Source organism: Myotis yumanensis, unplaced genomic scaffold, assembly GCF_028538775.1.
Source record: "Myotis yumanensis isolate MYYU_CA2020_CCGP unplaced genomic scaffold, mMyoYum1.0.hap1 SCAF_19, whole genome shotgun sequence".
Lineage (NCBI taxonomy): Eukaryota > Metazoa > Chordata > Mammalia > Chiroptera > Vespertilionidae > Myotis > Myotis yumanensis.
The window spans coordinates 10,517,630-10,537,279 of NW_027223770.1; the positions used below are offsets into that span (position 1 = coordinate 10,517,630).

Genomic DNA, 19,650 nt, shown 5'->3' on the forward strand with positions numbered 1-19,650 from the left:
TTCATTGGTTGTGAGCGAAGTGGGCGGGCCTCCGAGGAGTCTGAGGAAGAGGGCGGCGGCGGTTGTGGTGACTGAGCGGAGCCCAGTGACAGGATGGTGAGGATGGCAACTGCGGCGACCGAGGCCTGGCTCTCGGCCGGGGTGCTGCGTCGTAGGGAGCGGCTGGGAGTCTCTGGGCGAGGGTCGAGGCGATCCCGGAGGCCTGGGTGGGCGCGGTTCAGGCCGGGCCTGGGAAGGCCCGGGGGGGAGGGCCAGAGAGGTAAGGGAGCGGCCACTGCTGGGTGAAGCCGACTCCGGCCTTGTACCCCCGCCCCAGGGGCCGGAGGACGTCCGAGGGGGAAGGAGGCCCCTCTCATCTGCGAGTCCTGTCGCGAGACCCACACGCCCGAGCGGGGAAAGGGCTTTGGGCCTGTGCTTCGGCCGTTCCCGAGGAAGGGGCACGGTCCCCCTCCGTCTCCAGACGTTCCCCTATCTCTTCCCCGCTGGTTGGGGTGTACAAGTTATCCGCCCACCCCCCACCCGATCCCCCCAGTTGGCGAAAGCTGGCTTCTCAGAAGCAAACGGGAAGTAGCGAGCAGAATCCCTTACCCGGCTTGGTTTGCCATGTGGGGAAAGGGGATGCAAACGATCCCTTTCGCCCTGAAACAGCGTGCAGCTGCCATTGCGCCGTGGTAGCGCGCTCTCAGAGGACTGCAGTTTTGGCTCTTGGAATTGCCGAAACTCCTTGTGTATTTAGGATGCTGCGACCTTTTAGAGTAGGATTCCTTAATGACCTGGGAACTCCTTGACATTTTTTGGAGAATGTGGAGACTCTACGTCTTTCTGGGTAAAGGGCCAGTGTTTGGTGCTAAGGGGGCAGTTTGGGGAGCTTTGCTTTAGTCTTTCGTCAGGTCGCCCCAACCTGCCACCAGGCCGGCCCGTCACCCTCTCACCCCCGGCAGGTTGCTGCCCCTGAGACCGTCCTGCTGCTGGTGGGGCTCATGGCTGTGATCCGTTTCCTGGGGTGCTCTTGACGCCCTAGAACTGGAACTGCTGGGGCAGAACAGTTTGAGAAGGAGCTCTGATGACCTTGGTGTTGGTGTTGATGAGATTTAACTGTAAAGGAACTTTCCTTTCTGATGGGTATCCATTGCATTTTTAAGATTTATCACGATTCTGTGGCAAACATAGCTTTTGAGGTGGCGTATGGACATGGCAAAGATTTATGGTATATACTTCCTTATAAATGTGAAAAGCTTTCATCTTACTTTTGATTTTTGCTTCTAAACCAAACTCCAGCTTAGAGCACATTTTACAGTGATTTTGAGACATTGATCCTTGGGAGAAGACGAAATTTCTTTTTTTTTTCCCCCCGGTTTTTCTTTCACTTTATGAAGATGAAATTTCTTGACATGTATCAGTTTTTGTTGAGAGGTTAACACTTTTTTTAGGGTAGTTGCACCAGCACATCATTTTTCATGTCAAATGGAAAGAACTGGGCGAAATGTAGCATTAGCCCATCTTTTATTTTGCAAAGGGGACTAGAAACATTCAACACGCGGTAGTATCCAAGAGTCCACAGGCAGCAAATTCAGGTGTGGGGAAGGTCCATTTTTATGTGGAGAGGAATGTGTTTGTTTTTATCATCGGTAGTTGGTGACTTCATCACTTGATAATGTATTTGTAGTGCTATATTAGATCAGCTATACAAAATAATGACCCAAACTGCAGCATAATTTTACAACTAGAATTTTAACATAATTAAGATCAATATACTTGAGGAATAATTAGGCCATAAGAATGTAGAAAAGGTTAGCTTTCATTAAAGTTACGACTGATTAATTTTCCAAATTGTCTTGTAAAATGCTAAGTAAACAGGAAATGAAAGGGTATGAGAGTCATGTGGAGAATAAGATTAGGAAAAAAATTGACAAGGCAAAAGATTTTAGAAGTATGTATGCATGCGCGTATGTGTCACGTTTAAAATATAGCAAATGGTTCTTTTGGTATTTTGAGCAAAGCTGATTTTTAACATTTTCTTTCATAACACTCAGAAATCATTAACAATTGTTTGCATATTCATTTGATATGAGTTTTTTTGGGTTTGTTTCTTTTTGTTGCTTTCTTTTAACATTGGTCATGTTTCACCCTTTTTTTTCATTCCCCCTGTCTGCAATCAACTTCTTCATTCCACTAAGGCTGGGCACAGAGTAAGTTTCTTCTCTTAGCTCCTCCTAATAATGGTGGTTGGGTGTCTGATTACTGGGATTTTCACCCTCTTATAGGCTATCAAATAGGAAATAGCCAAATTCCTATGCTTTGATTGGGTTGGTTCTTTATTTGAATTTAACAAGACTGCCATTTCCAGGATCTTTTGCTGTCTTAAAAGACTATAATCTATGTCTAACCTGAACTGTCAAAGTGTGGGATTTGGGCAAGGACATTCCTCAAAGTCTGATATTTGTTATGTGACACTATTTCCCTTATAACTTTGTCACTTGCAGGAAACCAGAGTCCTAGTTAGGACCCTTACTAATTTTAAATAATTTCTGTGTGGTCATTCATACAGTTATAACTTTAGAATGCTGATATCTGGGCACACGGGCATAATCCACAGTACATTATAGAATTTAGGTTATCAATCATTATAAAGTATCATTTCTTACTAATGTTCTTTTTAGTTCATTCAGATGGAGCAACTCATTCACTATTAGTCCCAAACATTTTTTTAAAATTATATGTATATATTTTTAAAATATATATTTTTATTGGTCTCAGAGAGGAAGGGAGAGGGAGAAAGAGATAGTAACATCAGTGATGGGAGGGAATCATTGATTGGCTGTCTCTCGCTCGCCCCCAACTGGGGATCGAGCCCACAACCCGAGCAAGTGCCCTTGACTGGGACTGGAATCAAACCCGGGACCCTTCAGTCACCAGGCCGTTGCTCTATCCACTGAGCCAAACCAGCTAGGGCAGTCCCAAACATTTTCAACCTGTTACAGACATATACCCTTTTATGAGTTTGAGATTATTCTTTTTTTTTAAATAAGGATATCTTTACCTTTTTTTCAAATGCCAGCTTCCCACATTAACTATGCACCTCAATACATATTTGAAGGGATCTCCCTCTAACGATGAAGATTGTTATAGCTCTAGGTACTTTTGTATTCATTACCAATGAAGGTCAAAACTTCATGGTGGTTTTAGTTTTACAGATGTTTTACCCATCTGGATTGAAACAATATAAGTCCTTGAGCAAATACCAGCTGAATCTAGTCTTTATAAAGAAACTTATTTAACAACTTCTTTTAAAATGCTCTAATTTGACTGCAGTTACTCTACATCCTGAATAGTTCCTTTCCTTTGTAATCATTTTGATATTTGTTGCAAGATGAATCAAGCTTGTTTTAATAATTTTAATTTTGCACATTTTGTTTTTGATTAATTTCAATTTACAAAGTCAGTGGTGACAAAACTTTTGTTTTATCTTATTTTAGATATTTAATGTTTTCTTTGATAATAAGAAATAGTCATACCTTTTTAAAAAGCAGTTAAAGGGCATGTACATTTATGGATGGGACGTCTGTGTCGGAAAACATGTTGTCGTAGAATGAAGGTGCTTATACTAATCAACATGAAATTATTGTCCTTTGGAGGGAAGATATTTTTAAACTAGAGGCATCGGTGGGGTTCCTGGGCCTGGCCTGCGGGGACTGGGCGGAAACCGGGCGGAAACCGGCTCTCTGACATCCCCCAGGGGTCCCGGATTGTAAGAGGGCGCAGGCCAGGCCAAGGGACCCCACCAGTGCATGATCGGGGCCCGGGGAGGGACCACGAGAGGGCTCCAGGGCATATCAGGTCTGCTTGCCCAGTCCTGAAGGGCCGGACCCCAGCAGCAAGCTAACCTACCAGTCGGAGCGGCTGTCTCCTGGTGGTCAGTGCACGTGATAGCGACTGGTTGAATGGAAGAATGAACGCTGGACACTGAGCATATTAGGCCTTTATTATATAGGATAGAATGACCTTTTTTAATATATTCTTCTGTTAAGTGACTTAGTTAAATAATATTTACATGTAAAATCATTAACATATTACAGGATTGAGATTTTTCTTTTTTATATTAAAGTGTAAATTTTTTGTTGCAACTCGAAACCACTTCCTACTAAATTCATCACTTATTTAACTGACTCTTTTTTTAATGCTCTAATGCACATGAAAGATTGTGAAAATGTTATTTTAAGTTTGGAAACTAAACTAAGGACACATAGGCAATTTAATCTAGACAATGAATATATGACAGTGAGGATTTCTAATGAAAGAGAAGATAAAGATTATTATTATCCCTAAGTACTTTTGTATTGAAAAGTACACATTTGTCCTATTGAAACTTTGTAAAACATAGGCTGTTTTTATTCCTCTGTAATGTGTAGCTAATAGTTTTAAGTAGCAAATATTGTAAATTTTGGCTATTATTCCTCCAAATAGTTGTCAGGCTAGTAAACATAAATTATAGAATTAATTTTTTTATCATTACTTTTTTTTTTTAATCCTCACCCTGGGATATGTTTGGAGAAAGTAAAGGAGAGAGGGAGGGAAGGAGGGAAAAACATCAATGTGAGAGAGAAACATCCATGTGAGAGAGACATTGATCGGTTGCCTCCAACCTGGGATCAAACTGGCAACCTAGGTATGTGTCCTGACTGGGAATCAAACCTACAACCTTTTGGTGTACTGAATGACACTCCAACTAAATGAGCCACCTGGCCAGGGTTCTATCATTTCATTTTTAACAATTCTCTTTATTAATGTTCCTGGAATTCATGATATTTTAAGAACAGAGTACATTATCATGTGTGATATGTGTGTTTGTTTAAATGGTTATGATAAGGAAATGTTTGAATAACTTCTGCTCCTTTGTGTTCTGGAATCTCTGATTAGTTTAATTTAAAAGGGGGTTATTGGAAGAGAGTATCTTGTTTTGACATAATGTTTAACATTACACCTTGTCTCACCTTGACACTTTAAAGTTGGTGTTGGTATTAGGAGACCTGCACATCCCACACCGGTGCAACAGTTTGCCAGCTAAGTTCAAAAAGCTGCTCGTACCAGGAAAGATTCAGCACATTCTCTGCACTGGAAACCTTTGCACCAAAGAGAGTTATGACTATCTCAAGACTCTGGCCGGTGATGTTCATATTGTGAGAGGAGACTTCGATGAGGTGATGTATTTCCCTTTCTTTTACAATATTTCCTTTTCTTGATTTTCACGTATAAAGCTTTATCCTTTAGACTAGTTTCTCAACTATTAAGGTCTCTTTTCCCCCCAAAATATAAAATTACTACACATACCCCTCCTTCCTGTTGGAAAATCACTGAATTTTAGATTGCTCAGTAAACATATTAAGTACTTGTTCTAACTAAATTGATACAGAGTAAAAGTAGTTTTGTCACTATTTTTTGTAGTATTAGCATTTAGTTTATAAAGTTTTTGTTATGGACTTCTTACCACCACCATCACCTCTACTACCGTGTTCCAAGGACCATATCACTTTCCTATGTTCCAACTTCCTCATTCTACCCTCCCTCCCTCCACAGTTTGTTCTCCAAGTAGCAGAGTGATCCTTTTTAAGTGAAGATCACATCACTGATCTGTTGAAGAGCCTACCATGGCTCTCTGTCACCAGGGTTAACTATAAAGTACTGGCAGGAGGAAGTTTTGAGGAGGTCATAGAATTGTTTTATATCTTGATTGTGGTGGTGCTTACATGACTATATGCATTTGTCAAAACACCTTGAATTATATACTAAGAAGGGTAATTTTACTGTATGTAAATTATACCTCAGTACACCTGACTTTAAAAAAGAAAAAAAAAACATTAGAAATTCTGGGGTTCCAACTTCACCCATTAATTAACAATGAAATTTTAGGCACATTACATCCTCTTTCTGGTCTTAGTTTCCTTCTGTGTAAATAGATTGGAATAGATGATTTTTAAAACCCCTGCCAGTCCTAACATTGTATGATTTTAAATTAAAAATCTGAGTCTGAAAATTTTATTTTTTATTTCTGGGAATATAAACTGTTTCATAAATTATTTAACTTTATTGTTGCTTTTTAGTGGGGCTCTTTATATCAAACTGAATGACCATAGTGTTGTTGTTTTTTAGTGGTTTTTTAAAAGTTTGGCTAAACTAGAGGTTGCACAGAGGTGAAAGACAGGAATGAGAAGAGAAGAGGCAAACTTCTTGTCAATAATTAGAATATAGGTCTGCTTTGTTAAAAACATTAGTGGTTCTGTTTGTGTTATACTAAAAATAGTTTTAGCCCTAGCCGGTTTGGCTCAGTAGAGCGTTGACCATGGACCAAAGGGTCCCGGGTTTCATTCAGGTCAAGGGCATGTACCTTGGTTGCAGGCTCTTCCCTAGCTCCAGCCCTGGTCAGGGGGCGTGCAGGAGGCAACCAATCGATGTATTTCTCTCACACCGATGTTTCTGTCTTTCCCTTTCTCTTCCACTCTCTCTAAAAGATCAATGGGAAAATAGCCTCGGGTGAGGATTAACAAAAAATAACAGTTTCAGTAGCAAGAATTCAAAATTTTTGCTACAAATTTGCTCAAGTCACAATCCCTGAAGCCATGCTACCAAACCCTGGTAGCTCAACCACTTATTAATGTGTGACTTTGGGCAGGTTATTATTATTTTTTTTTAATGTTTTATTGATTTTCTACAGAGAGGAAGGGAGAGGGATAGAGGGTTAGAAACATCGATGAGAGAGAAACATCGATCAGTCGCCTCCTGTACGCCCCCCACTGGGGATGTGCCCGCAAGCAAGGTACATGCCCTTGACCGGAATCGAACCTGGGACCCTTGAGTCCGCAGGCCGACGCTCTATCCACTGAGCCAAACCGGTTCTGGCAGGGCAGGTTATTTTAACCTCTCCATGCCTCCGTTTTTTTCATCCATAAAATGGGGGTCAGAATAGAATCTGCCTCTTAGGATTATTTTTCCTTAAGTATATTTTTATTGATTTCAGAGAGGAAGGGAGGAGGAGAGATAGATAGCTAGCTTCTTGCATGCCCCACACTGGGGATTTAGCCCTCAACCTGGGCCTATGCCCCCACCAGGAATGGAACCGTGATCTCCTGGTTCATAGGTCGATGCTCAACCACTGAGCCATGGCCACCAGGTTTAGGATTGTTTGTAAGCATTAGGTAGGTTGATATTTATAAAGCCTTTAGAATAGTGCCTGTTTCATACTAAGTACTATGTATTTTAAATTATTTTAAGTCATCATCTATATAACTTAAAGCCTGGGGTACAGGCCATATGCCTAGGATTCTTAGGGAGAGGAAACCCAGAAATTTGATGGGATAATCATTTTTTACAGCATGCCCAAAAGAATCTATATTCTATAAAAATAAACACAAGGTATTGCATGAGAAATTTCAGTTATGTGCATAGTTGCAGCCTTAGAGACTAAGAAGAAATCATATTTAATAAAAGTGTTGGTTGTGGAGCAAAACACCCATATGAGACTGAATATTTAAAAGCAGGTTGTTTTTTAAACATGAGTATGTTTATTTCTTATTTTAGAATCTGAATTATCCAGAACAGAAAGTTGTGACTGTTGGGCAGTTCAAAATTGGTTTGATCCATGGACATCAAGTTATTCCATGGGGAGATATGGCCAGCTTAGCTCTGTTGCAGAGGCAGTTTGATGTGGACATTCTTATCTCAGGACACACACACAAATTTGAAGCATTTGAGCATGAAAATAAATTCTACATTAACCCAGGTTCTGCCACTGGAGCATATAATGCCTTGGAAACGTGAGTAGTATGTAATTTGGGAATTTGGGGTTTTTATTAATTTAATAATTGCATGTGTGACATTTCATAAAAGAGAAATGCAACCATTTAAATATAGCCTTTCTGGCCATCTTCTTTTGGTGATTATTCTTTTTAATATGTAACAACCAGATTTCTCCTTGAATCCAAATTGTCATATTAAATTGAAATTTATAGTGCTGTGGTTTTTTAGTACAAAACACTGACATTACTTATATCTCCTTCCAGAAACATTATTCCTTCATTTGTGTTGATGGATATCCAGGCTTCTACAGTTGTCACTTATGTGTATCAGCTAATTGGAGATGATGTGAAAGTAGAACGAATCGAATACAAAAAATCATAAAGCCAGGCCTGTCTTGATTTTTTCTGTTGTTGTTGTTTCTTATTAATTCCCCTGTTCAAATCAAGTAATGAAACAATTAAGAGCCACAAAATTGTATCAACTTTTATAATATTTTGCAGTAAAATGTATCGTCTTCTGTTAATACAATGTCTAAGCTTCTTGTAAACTATAAGAATTTATTTAGTTTAAGTATATGATTTCTATGAAAAAATGTCCCCCACACAGTAAATGGTTACATGTTAAGAAAAACTTATCATTGTAAATACCTTCAGAGTTGATATTTAGAACTTTATTATAAAAGTAGTGCATGAGGGAAAAGAATCTGGACTTTCTTGTATACATTTTTCTCTTCTCCAGTAATAAAGTTACCTTTCATTTATACTTTCTTGATAATCTGTTTTAATTTTTAAAAACCATAAAAATGAGAGACCAAATGAAACTGTAGACAAGCATTAAAGTGATGAAATAACTTTAGAACTCTCTCATTTCTTAGAATATTCTGGGTCATAATGTTGGACTCTGATTTCATTTTCTAAATAATATGCCATATGGACATATTATATCAGGAGAGATCCTTCAAACTGATGCTTTAAATTGCCCTATTTTTCAAGTTTTAACAAAAAAATTTTTAACACTAATGCTTAGAAGGGAAGCAACCTAGAATGAATATATAATGTAAAGAATCCTCTCATTAGTACCACCACCCCCAACTTAATCTAGTTTGAGAGGCCAAGTGTTTTTGTAGCAATTTTCATAAAATAGGGCAAACTGACATTTCCATTTTTAAGTTGTATTCAAGCAGCAAATATTTATTAAGCATCATCTTTGCAATCCAGGGTGTTATCTCTATTAAATGCTATGCCATATTAGGATATTTCAAGACTTTTCCTCAGCCAAATCAAGAAAATATTTGTCAGATATTTTAATGTTGCTGTTTTAGGACTTATTGTAAACACAGAGAGAATTATACAATGTAGTTGTCAGATTTAAAGAAAAAATAATTCAATTTTTAAGTGACAAAAATTTTAATTGTATCTAGCTAGAAATAAAAGCATATATTTACACAGGGACTTTATTACACAAATGTCATTGGAACATGGAACTACATCAAACCAATTACATGGTTTAAACATTTCTGAACAAACCAAAATGACTTAATGACTTAATGGTGAATAACAGTATCAATTCACAACCCCTACCCCTACCTTTGGCACATTATCAATACATAAGACAAGATTGTCAAGTTAACATCAGATGTTCTCCCTGTTCTTCAATTGACATTGATTGCATACACTTACTTAGAAAATCTTCCTTTATTTCTTCATTGGTGTATGATTCAAAATCATTTGTGGAAACTGAAGACAAAAGAAAAAGAGTTTATAATGTCTGTTTTGGAAACAAAATTGTATTTCATCCTAAAAATTGAGATTTGTATATAAGAACAACCTTCAAAATGACCTACGTTATTAATAAACCTTTAGCAAAAACAGATTGCTTACATTTTCAAAACTGAACTCCCCTTTCCCCCAAATCTCTTACTTTTAAAAATAAGATACTCAATACTGCTCGGCCAGAAGGTCACAGTTGGATTCTGGTCAGGGTATATGCCCGGGTTGTGTGCTCAATCCGTAGTGTGGAGCTTGCAGGAGGTAGCCAATCAATGATTCTCATCATTGATGTTTCTATCTTTCTCTTCCTCTCCCTTCCTTTCAATTCAATAAAAATTTATTATTTTAAAATCTTAAAAAATAAAAGATACCCAGTGCTGTATTCTAGCCAAGTTATTGTACAGCAAATTCTGTTACTAAGTTCTATTTTTCCTTTGCTTTGTAACTTCATTTTTTTTGTTAACACTATTACAGATGTTCCCATTCTTCCCCTGCCTTAGTCTACCTCCAGCCAGCGCCCTTTGTTTTTTAAAATCTATTGGTAGGAAAGAAATTACAGTTTCAGCATTCTCCATTTTAAGTTCCTTCTTATCTCTCTTCTCTTGGGGACCACAGGAACCTTTCCCCTGCCTGGGGTTTTCTCCAGCTGTTCTTTTTGGAACCAGGCTTACCTTTATCCCTACGGTTTCCCTCAATTCTTGGATAGGCATAGTGTGGTATTTACAGCAGAGCTGAGTGGCACTGTCACACTGTGGTATTAAATAGGAAATGACGTAACTTCCACTTAATCCTTTCCATTTTATCAATTCTGAGGAATACTTCTGAGCATTTGGTCTTTCTTCCTCTTTTGTCTTTTTCATTTTATGCTATTCCGTAATTGTAGAAGGATCCTTTATGCCGATCCTTCCCAAGTCTAGATTTGTCTGAGTTGCTCTGTCACCTGCTTGGCTTGCTTCCACTGATTTGTTGAGTCCTATTAAAATGGTATTGGTGATAATAGCCTTCTGTAAACTATTTGATGCTATACAAACTATGTTATCCTTCCAAAAATGGCACTACCTCATAAAACAAGTGCTATGGCTTGGAAAAAGTCATGTTTTTGTGAATTTGGGTTCTGATATGATAAATTCTGTTAAGTCTCTAACCTTGATATTATACCTTTTAAAAAATATATTTTTTTATTGATTTCAGAGAAGAAGGAAGAGGGAGAGAGAGATAGAAACATCAAAGATGAGAGAATCGATTGGCTGCCTCCTGCACGCCCCACACTGGGAACTGAGCCCTAAACCCGGGCATGTGCCCCGACCGGGAATCAAACCACGACCTGGTTCATAGGTGGATACTCAACCACTGAGCCATGCCAGCTGGGTAACATTATATCTTAATTTATAATTAGAAATACCTTGAATCTTACTACTCTGAGCAGTGTGTTCTTTTAAATGAAAGCAGAAGTATATTTCATGTTTAGTTTTATTACGAGCAATACAAGCAAATCACATTCTAAATTTTCAATGGCTTAATCTATATTGGGTTTAATGATTTTTTATACATAAGATCTTTAAAAATGCATATTTTTCAAATTCTACATTTACCTGATTGCATGAACAGTCTGCCTGGTTTTCTAAAAATCTTCAGCGACTTACATCTTGTTTTAGACACATATCCAGTTTTTAAACTATAAGAAAGAAAAGCATCTTAATCGCAACCAGCAAAGTGAACAGCTGCCTAATGATTGTGGAAGGCTACACAAATTCTCTATTAAGCTGCCAGCATCACCAAAGAGACCCTTTCAGCCCCTGAGTTCTCCTGTGACTTATTAATCCTGAAATGCAAAGCTAACTATTTTGCAGGTTGAATAATTAGGCTTCTTATCTCATTTTCCCTCCTTTTTTGTTTATAGTATTCCCCTGTGCAGTAGCGACCATATGCTTCTCCTTTTGGAAGTGTTTGCATTATTTTGAATTTGAGTGGGAATCACTGAAAAGGGCAGTCTTCCATATCTCTAGCTGGTCAAGAAATGTTGACAATTCCACCAAATAAGTTCTAAAAGATGTGGCATATCCCAGTCAGCTCAGTAAAGAGGCCATAAGATAACATCCTTTTTTGCTTTTTGTCCAGCCGCTTCTGAACTTAGCAAAGTCAACATAATAGGGAACACGAATTTTCATATCATTTAGCTACCCTTCAAATAAAATTGGGGTACATTTTCCTCCTTTTAAACAATAAGAAGCAGACCTTCCTTTGTTTCTCATGGGTCGCCAAAGGGAATGCTGTATGATCATTTCAGGTGCAGATGCGGCTGCGATGTTGGAAGGCACTGAGTCCCCTCTCTCCAGTTGGTGTCGCCATGTAGTACAGGGGTAATGCTGCTTCTGGGAGTGACGAGAACTGAGGTGGCTCCTGTGATGAGTGAGGACACCTGTCATATAAATCACTTCAGTTAGAGGACCCTCTCATTTCTTGTGACAACTAGTAAGAAACTAATTGCAGGTGCACCTGCCTGGCTTGTGAGAGTTGTGCTGGATCATATGCATATACTGCCTCTTCATTAACACCCTCAGATAGTTCACATTACAGATCTTAGCAATGCTGCACAGATAATGCTTCTGGCCTATGGTGAGGTCTGGATGCTAAAAGACAGAACAAGATTTATAGGCTTTTATCTGAAAGGATGAACGTTTAGCAGAGTGTACCATCTGTACGTTTTACTTAAGCAAATTCAACTATGTTAATTTGGCCAAGGAGAGAGAGAAAGAAATGGCCATTTAAATAGTACAAGTGACTCTGCTTGCCATTTCCACTCAAGTGATTCAGATGCCCAATGAGGTTTGAGGGCCACTGCCCTAGAAGAGTAAGCAAAATATGAATCCGCTGTTATGTCAGTGAGTCTTTTTTGGGGTGTATGTGTGTGCGTGTGTGTGTGGTGCATTTTTTTATTTTTTATTGAATTTATTGGGGTGACATTGGTTAATAAAATTATATAGGTTTCAGGTATACAATTCTATAACGAATCATCTGTTTGTTGTTTTGTGTGTTCACCACCCCAGTCAGTGAGTCTTAATTCCCATGTGCTTCTCAGTGAGTGTGGGCATCTCACTTCTAAATAAAGTAGCATCTAAAAGCAACCCAATTACTCTACTTAGTTTAACTAAAAAAACAGGCCTTTCTAGAACCATAAGGATAACTGAGTTGGACAGATGGAGGGATAGTCTGATGGGCTCTGATATAAGTAACTTTGACTAATATTTTCACTGTACTTGCTGATTTTAGAAGTTAACACCTAAAATGCAAGACCACTACATATGCACATGTGCGCGCGCGTGCACACACACACACACACACACACACACACACAGGAATACTGAACTGGATAGGTAATAATCCAGAAGAAATTCAAAAGGTTGACCTGAAAACTTCACCAGTTGGCACTAATCTTTAGTAAGCCTAATTTTTGTTGCTCTGGAAAGGCTACCCTGCCAGCTATGATCTTTAATGGGTAATACAGGACAATAGCTGTGTTAAAGGTTTACTGCCATTTTCTTTACTTGCTTGCTTCTAATTTTGTAGTCTTTGAGAAAAATCTTTATGAGGTGGGTTTCCATCTCTAGAATGGAACTTTCCTCAAGTGCCTTCGTGTTTGAGGCATTGAGTTTTCTGCATAAAGGTACATCAAATCTGAAGGTCATAAAGCCCTGAAAGAACTCTTATGATAAGAAATCCTAAATAATAAAGAGCTAATATGCAAATGGTCATCACACCCTCACACCGTCAAGCCATAATGGCTCAGACTCTCAACACTGGGGAGAGAGGAATGGGGACCAGCCAGGCACAAATGAGCTCGTGAGAGAGGAATGGGGACCAGCCAGGCACAAATGAGCTCGTGAGAGAGGAATGGGGACCAGCCAGACTGCGGCCTGGGAGAGGGACAAGCTGCCTGCCCCGCGGTCCCCTGTGACTGCGACTGGCCCAAGCGAAGCCAGTCTGGGTCCTGGGTGCCTGCGGCTGACCAGAGGGAGGGAAGCCCGAGTCCTGGGTGCCTGCAACCGGCTGGAGGAGGGAATCTTGGGTCCCAGGTGCGGGGTGAGGCAGAGGTGGTTAGGGATGATCAGGCCAGCAGGGGAGCAGTTAGGGACGATCAGGCAGGCAGGCAGATGTGGTTAGGGGTCATCAAGCAGGCAGAGGCAGTTAGGGGCGATCAGGCAGGCAGGCAGGCGAGCAGTTAGGAGCCAGCAGTCCCGGATTGCGAGAGGCAGTCAGACATCCTCCGAGAGGTCCTGGATTGGAGAGGGTGCAGGCCGGGCTGAGGGACCCCCCACCCCCACTCCGTGCATGAATTTTGTGCATCAGGCCTCTAGTCTATAAAATTCTTGTATTCACTCATGGTTGACCCAACAGATTATATATATATATTCCTACACAATATGTTGGGTGTGCCTTGTCTTCTGCAGTACCTTACCCTCTAAGTCAGCAATTTCCAACCAGTGTGCCAAAAGAATTTTTAAAACATGCAATATCTGATTATTTAGTTGAGGGCACTGGCCCCTTTTCTTTTTTTTAATTTTTGTTTATTTATGAGAGAGAGAGAGAGAGAAAGAGAGAGAGAGAGATTTGTCATTCCACTTATTTATGTATTCATTGGTTGATTCTTGTATGTGCCCTAACAGGGTCAAACCTGTAACCTTGGCATATCGGGACAATGCTCTAACCAACTGAGTTACCCTGCCAGAGCCTGACCTCTTTTCCCTTAGATTGTCAAATTGTAAAAGTGACAATAGCCAACACAAAAATAGCAGCCAGGTGTGAATGAATCAAAACTATACCTTTTTTTGTCAGATCAGCAAAAAATACATTTTGGGTGTGCTGCAGAATTTTAATAATTAGTTTGTGTGTGTCATGAGATATAAAAGGTTGAAAATCACTTCTCTAAGTATATATAAAAGCCTAAGCGACCATTCAACTGTCTGACCGCTAGCTATGACATGCAATGACCACCAGGGGGCAGACGCTCAGACCGGTGGCTATGACGCACACTGACCACCCAGGGCAGACACTCACTGCAGGAGCTGCTGAGCTGCGGTGACTTCACAGCTGCGGTTCTCGGGTGACGCACCCAGAACCAGAGAGGAGGGAGCCTGATTGCAGGGTGCATCACTCGAGAACTGCCCTCTTGCAATCCGGGACCCCTTGGGGGATGTAGGAGAGCCAGTTGCAGCCTAATCCCTGCAGGCTAGGCCGAGGGACCTCACCGGTGCATGCCGGGCCTCTGGTCTTCAATAAAAAGTTCAGCTCTGAATACAAAGATCATTGGTATTTAAATAAAGTATTGGTAGGTAGTTAGCATACCTTTAGAAAGGACACATCTGTCATTGATTTAGTGATGTGAATTGTTTGAATTTGAGGAGTTTTCCATAACTCTTGTAGCTTGGCTATGTGTAAGTTCATTTTGTGTCCATCTTTGATTCCATCTGTAGGCAAGGACATTATTATGTGAATTTCATGAGAAAGATCAGTTCAACAAATTAATTATTAAGGTCTATGTATTTACATGTGTCAGTGATTATTCTGGAGAAGTAGCATGGGCTGTTAAAAATTTTTTAATTGCTTTTAGGCAGAGGAAGAGAGAGAGAAAGAGAAACGTGGTTGTGAGAGAGAAACCTGTTGATGGACACTTGGATTGTTTCCAGTTTTGGACTATTACAAATTAAGCTGGCAGAACAGATTTTAAGTTAAAAGTTTTTACTTAGTAAAGTGAATTAAATAAGCACAGTTTTGTTTTAATGTTATTGATAACAAAGGCCACTATAATTTTATATATTAAACTTTAAATTTGGTTATTGTTTTAAGAATTTGGGCAAACCAGATATGGCATACTGAAAGACTAACTAGTTTACCAACAAATAGAAAATCATCTGGAAATTGTTATTATGACCCTTAAATCATCATTTGGAAACTGTAATAATAAAATACTAATTCAACATTTCAAGTATATTATTGTTATTATTTTAATATGTTTTTATTGATTTCAGAGAGGAAGGGAGAGGGAGAGAGAGAGAGAAACATCAATGATGAGAGTCATTGATTGGCTGCCTCCTGCATGCCCCCTACTGGGGATCAAACCTGCAACCCCGGGCATGTGCCCTTGACCAAAATCAAACCTGGGACCCTTTGGTCTGCAGGCTGATGCTCTATCCACAGAGCCAAACCAGCTAGGGCTCAAGTTTATTATTTTAAATCCTTTCTTGCCGAAACCGGTTTGGCTCAGTGGATAGAGCGTCGGCCTGCGGACTGAAAGGTCCCAGGTTCGATTCCGGTCAAGGGCATGTACCTGGGTTGCGAGCACATCCCCAGTGGGAGATGTGCAGGAGGCAGCTGATCGATGTTTCTCTGTCATCGATGTTTCTAACTCTCTATCTCTCTCCTTTCCTCTCTGTAGAAAATCAATAAAACATATTTAAAAAAAAAAATCCTTTCTCAAGTTGTAGGTATGGGCTAATTCTCTAAGAGTGTATCTTTTGTGTCCCTGCTAATAAATATTTCTAGGATGCATATCATAGCCTGGTCTAAAATTTAATTGCTCAAAAGCTTGGTAGCATTTTGTTACAGAAAATCAAACATTTAAAAATAATAGTTACAAAAATAATAGTTAAACTCAACAACAAACAACCTAACTGACATATGGGCAAAGGACTTGGATAGATTTTGGATGTCTCCAAAGAAGACACACAAATTGTCAATTGGTACATGAAAAGATGCTGACTATCACTAATCATTAGGGAAGTCAAAATCAAAACCATAGTGAGATACCCATAAGGATGCCTATCATAAAAAAAAAAATCCAAACAAAAATAAGTGTTAGTTAGGATGTGGATAAATTGGAACCATGTGCATTGCTGGTGGGAATGTAAAATGTGCAGCTGCTATAGACACAGTGTGGCAGTTCTTCAAAATATTAAACATAGAATGGCCATATGAATCAGCAATTCCATTTGAAAACCACATTATTTATATACATTTATATGTATGTCTGTGCATTTTTATATCTATATACTTGCAAGTATGTATGTTTTTCCTACGTAACTGTTAGGACTATAAAATTTCCAAGGAAGAGCAAAGTGAATCCAGGTTTATATATCATTGAATTGAAATTGCTCCCTCCCCAAAATTAGTGTGACACCTTTGGGAGGGCATCTTATCCTCTCAACTCTAGCAGCTCTATCCTTCACTCCAAGGGAGAGGAAAACAGCAGCATTAAGAAATATTTTGTTCTTTGAGTTTGTTCAGTTTAAAAATTTTCCTTCAATCTGTGCTCTCTTCAACCAACATCAGTTATAAACACAGTTTTCAAATTCATTGCTATTTTGAAAGACTATTTTTAAAATGCTTGATGTAAGATATCTTCATGGGAGACAAGGTACCTGCTGATTGTTCTCTCAAAAATCTTAAAGACTAAGATCACCAAGAAGGCTAATAAAATCTATTTTTAAACCTCCTTTGTGTGAGAGTTATAGCAAAACTGACTTCTCTGAACCATGTTATTTATAGGTATTATCTGATTTATGTGCTGTACTCACCAGTACCTTTGGAATTCTGGTAATAAGAATGTCCAGCTGATCTGTTTAAAAAAAAAAAAAAGGATGTAATTAGTAGGTAGTAACAGCAAATAACTGACAGCTTTATAAACATTAAGGTATTTTAAATGAAAAAAGGACAGTATTGCATATGCTTTATACTTTTCGTGCTTCCATCAGACAGAATGTCTTGCAAATTTTCTTCTGTCATCTGGTTATATCTGAATGGCTCCAGACTTATTTAAAGTGAGTTATCTGATATTTTCTTTACCATATTATTAGACAGGATTTACTTTAAGCCAAGTTTGGCCTAGTTTTATAGCCTCCTAATCTAATTCCTACATTGAGTTTAATAAAGTAGTTTGGGCTTCTAGTCCTAACCATAATATTTTCTTTTTTTTTTTTTTAAATATATTTTATTGATTTTTTACAAAGAGGAAGGGAGAGAGATAGAGAGTTAGAAACATCGATGAGAGAGACATCGATCAGCTGCCTCCTGCACACCCCCACCGGGGATGTGCCAGCAACCCAGGTACATGCCCTTGACCAGAATCGAACCCGGGACCTTTCAGTCTGCAGGCCGACGCTCTATCCACTGAGCCAAACCGGTTTCGGCACCATAATATTTTCTTGTTCTCTTTATTTTTAATAAAGTAACTTGGCTATGGAAAAGACTATCTTGTTTTTTATTGTATGTAATTAAGGTGTTCTAGAATCCTGGATTTGGAATGTATCTAATTTTGTATAGGTTTGTTTTTTTTTTTCTCAAATTGAGACAAAACACCCTTCCTTCTTCCAATTTATTCAATGAACACGAGTTCATTCATCTCCTGATATACTAGGATCCAGCACTTCACTAAGCACTGAGAGGAACAGAAAAGAAACACAAGACCCCATCTCATCTTTTTTAAAAAAAATATATTTTATTGATTTTCCCACAGAGAGGAAGGGAGAGGGACAGAGAGCTAGAAACATCGATCAGCTGCCTCCTGCACACCCCACTGGGGATATGCCCGCAACCCAGGTACATGCCCTTGGCCGGAATCGAACCTGGGACCCCTGAGTCCGCAGGCCGACGCTCTATCCGCTGAGCCAAACCGGTCAGGGCCCCATCCCATCTTTAAGAAGTCTTCAATCCACCATATATTAAAAAAAAAATAAAAAGGCCATGGCTGCAGCAGAAGCCGCGGCTGTGAGCTGCTTTGGCAAACAGCCAGCCGCTCTGTTTTAGGGAATAACTGATGAAAGGGATGAGGAGGTTAGTGACTTCAGCAGTGACTTCAGCATCAGGAAATAAGAGTAAAAACTTGCTAAAATAAAATAGGTTTATGAAGAAACGAACTTCTGTGTGAAGAAAACGTCAAGTACTTCTAATATTCATAGTCATCTTTTCATGGACGATTATGAATCCCCACTTGACATAAAGGTGGCTAATGTCACACACGGGGAACTGATTTATTGACTCGGGAGCCCTCGATTGAACAAGGACGCTTGTCCCCGCAGTCTCCCCTCTCCCCCACCCGGGTTTACGTAGAGTCCGGTGGCCAGGCCGCCTTTCCAGCCGGTTCCCCAGCGCCCCCTCGGGGCAGAAAGATGCACGCAGGTGACTGTCGCAGTCACCGCGTTGTCATTGCCCCAAACCCTCCTCAGAAACCCTTCCTTTGAACAGCGCGTCGGCTTCCATGTTTCCCATCCCGGCCACAACAAAGGTTCTCCCCGCCTCTCTCTTCAGGGCATTGGGGGCCAGTCGATTGGAGCAGCCAGCTCCCAACCCCTCTCCACCAGGGGGATCATGACCGGGCCGGTCCCCGTCCTCCCTTACCCCTCAGGGCCCCGCAGCCTCACCCGCCTCCGCCACCCTCGGTCCTGGCCACTGCCGGAGGCTCTGCGGAAGGGCTGCAGTCCGTCCAGGCGGACACCGGACCCTGGCCGAGCATCTCCTCCCGGGTGCAGGGACCGCGAGCTGTGTGCGGGGAAAGCTTTCCCTCTTCCTCTCCCGGGTCAGCACGCTTGCGTCAGGTCGGGCGATATTGGGGGCGAAGAGGCGGATGCCGGATTCTAGCCCCCTCCGGGGCGTTCCGGACACGGCCCGAATAGCTTCGGGAGAGCGGGGAGGGCAGATCCACGATCCCGGAGTTAAATTGGGGAGGAGCGGGAATTCTTCAGTTGACTACGCGTTTGCACGTTTGCATCTTTTTGTGGAACGGTTGCGTCACGGAAAGGAAATAGACATGCCCTCCACCACCGGAGGTGCCTTCCACCTCAGTATTCCAGACCCTCGGCAAATTTGCAAATCTCGAATGTCACCATCTGTGTCAAACATCAGTACGCACACCAAGGACCCAAGCACCCCGCGCAGGAATGCCGAGTACTAGCCGTTATCTGTAAACAGTTATCACCAAGGCAACCAGGCTTCGCCAGTCTCACCACCAAGGGTTTGGACCAACAACCTCAGCGCGTGCGCACACAACATCCCTCCCTTCCCAGGGTTTTCTTAGGACGCGTTTCGCACGGGATTTGGC

At 40.5% G+C, this 19,650-nt stretch overlaps 2 protein-coding genes across 3 annotated transcripts; one reads left to right on the forward strand and one right to left on the reverse strand.

Moving 5' to 3' along the window:
- Window positions 1-2: 2 nt before the first annotated feature.
- On the forward strand, window positions 3-8,553 carry VPS29 (VPS29 retromer complex component). Its single transcript, XM_070399338.1, has 4 exons — window positions 3-96; window positions 5,007-5,198; window positions 7,573-7,808; window positions 8,055-8,553. The coding sequence occupies exons 1-4, from the start codon at window positions 94-96 to the stop codon at window positions 8,170-8,172; spliced, it is 549 nt and encodes a 182-aa protein (XP_070255439.1). The 5' UTR covers window positions 3-93; the 3' UTR covers window positions 8,173-8,553.
- FAM216A (family with sequence similarity 216 member A) lies at window positions 7,566-19,583 on the reverse strand. Of its 2 annotated transcripts, none has more exons than XM_070399336.1 (7): window positions 18,974-19,583; window positions 17,138-17,172; window positions 14,904-15,025; window positions 12,061-12,190; window positions 11,796-11,979; window positions 11,153-11,235; window positions 7,566-9,527 (listed from the first exon to the last, which is right to left on the reverse strand). In XM_070399336.1, exons 1-7 carry the CDS (start codon window positions 19,063-19,065, stop codon window positions 9,412-9,414), a joined length of 762 nt encoding a protein of 253 aa, XP_070255437.1. In that variant the 5' UTR covers window positions 19,066-19,583; the 3' UTR covers window positions 7,566-9,411. The 2 variants fall into 2 exon arrangements, with proteins under 2 accessions (XP_070255437.1, XP_070255436.1); XM_070399335.1 differs by having other exon boundaries at window positions 17,132-17,172.
- Between the last annotated feature and the right edge of the window lie 67 nt (window positions 19,584-19,650).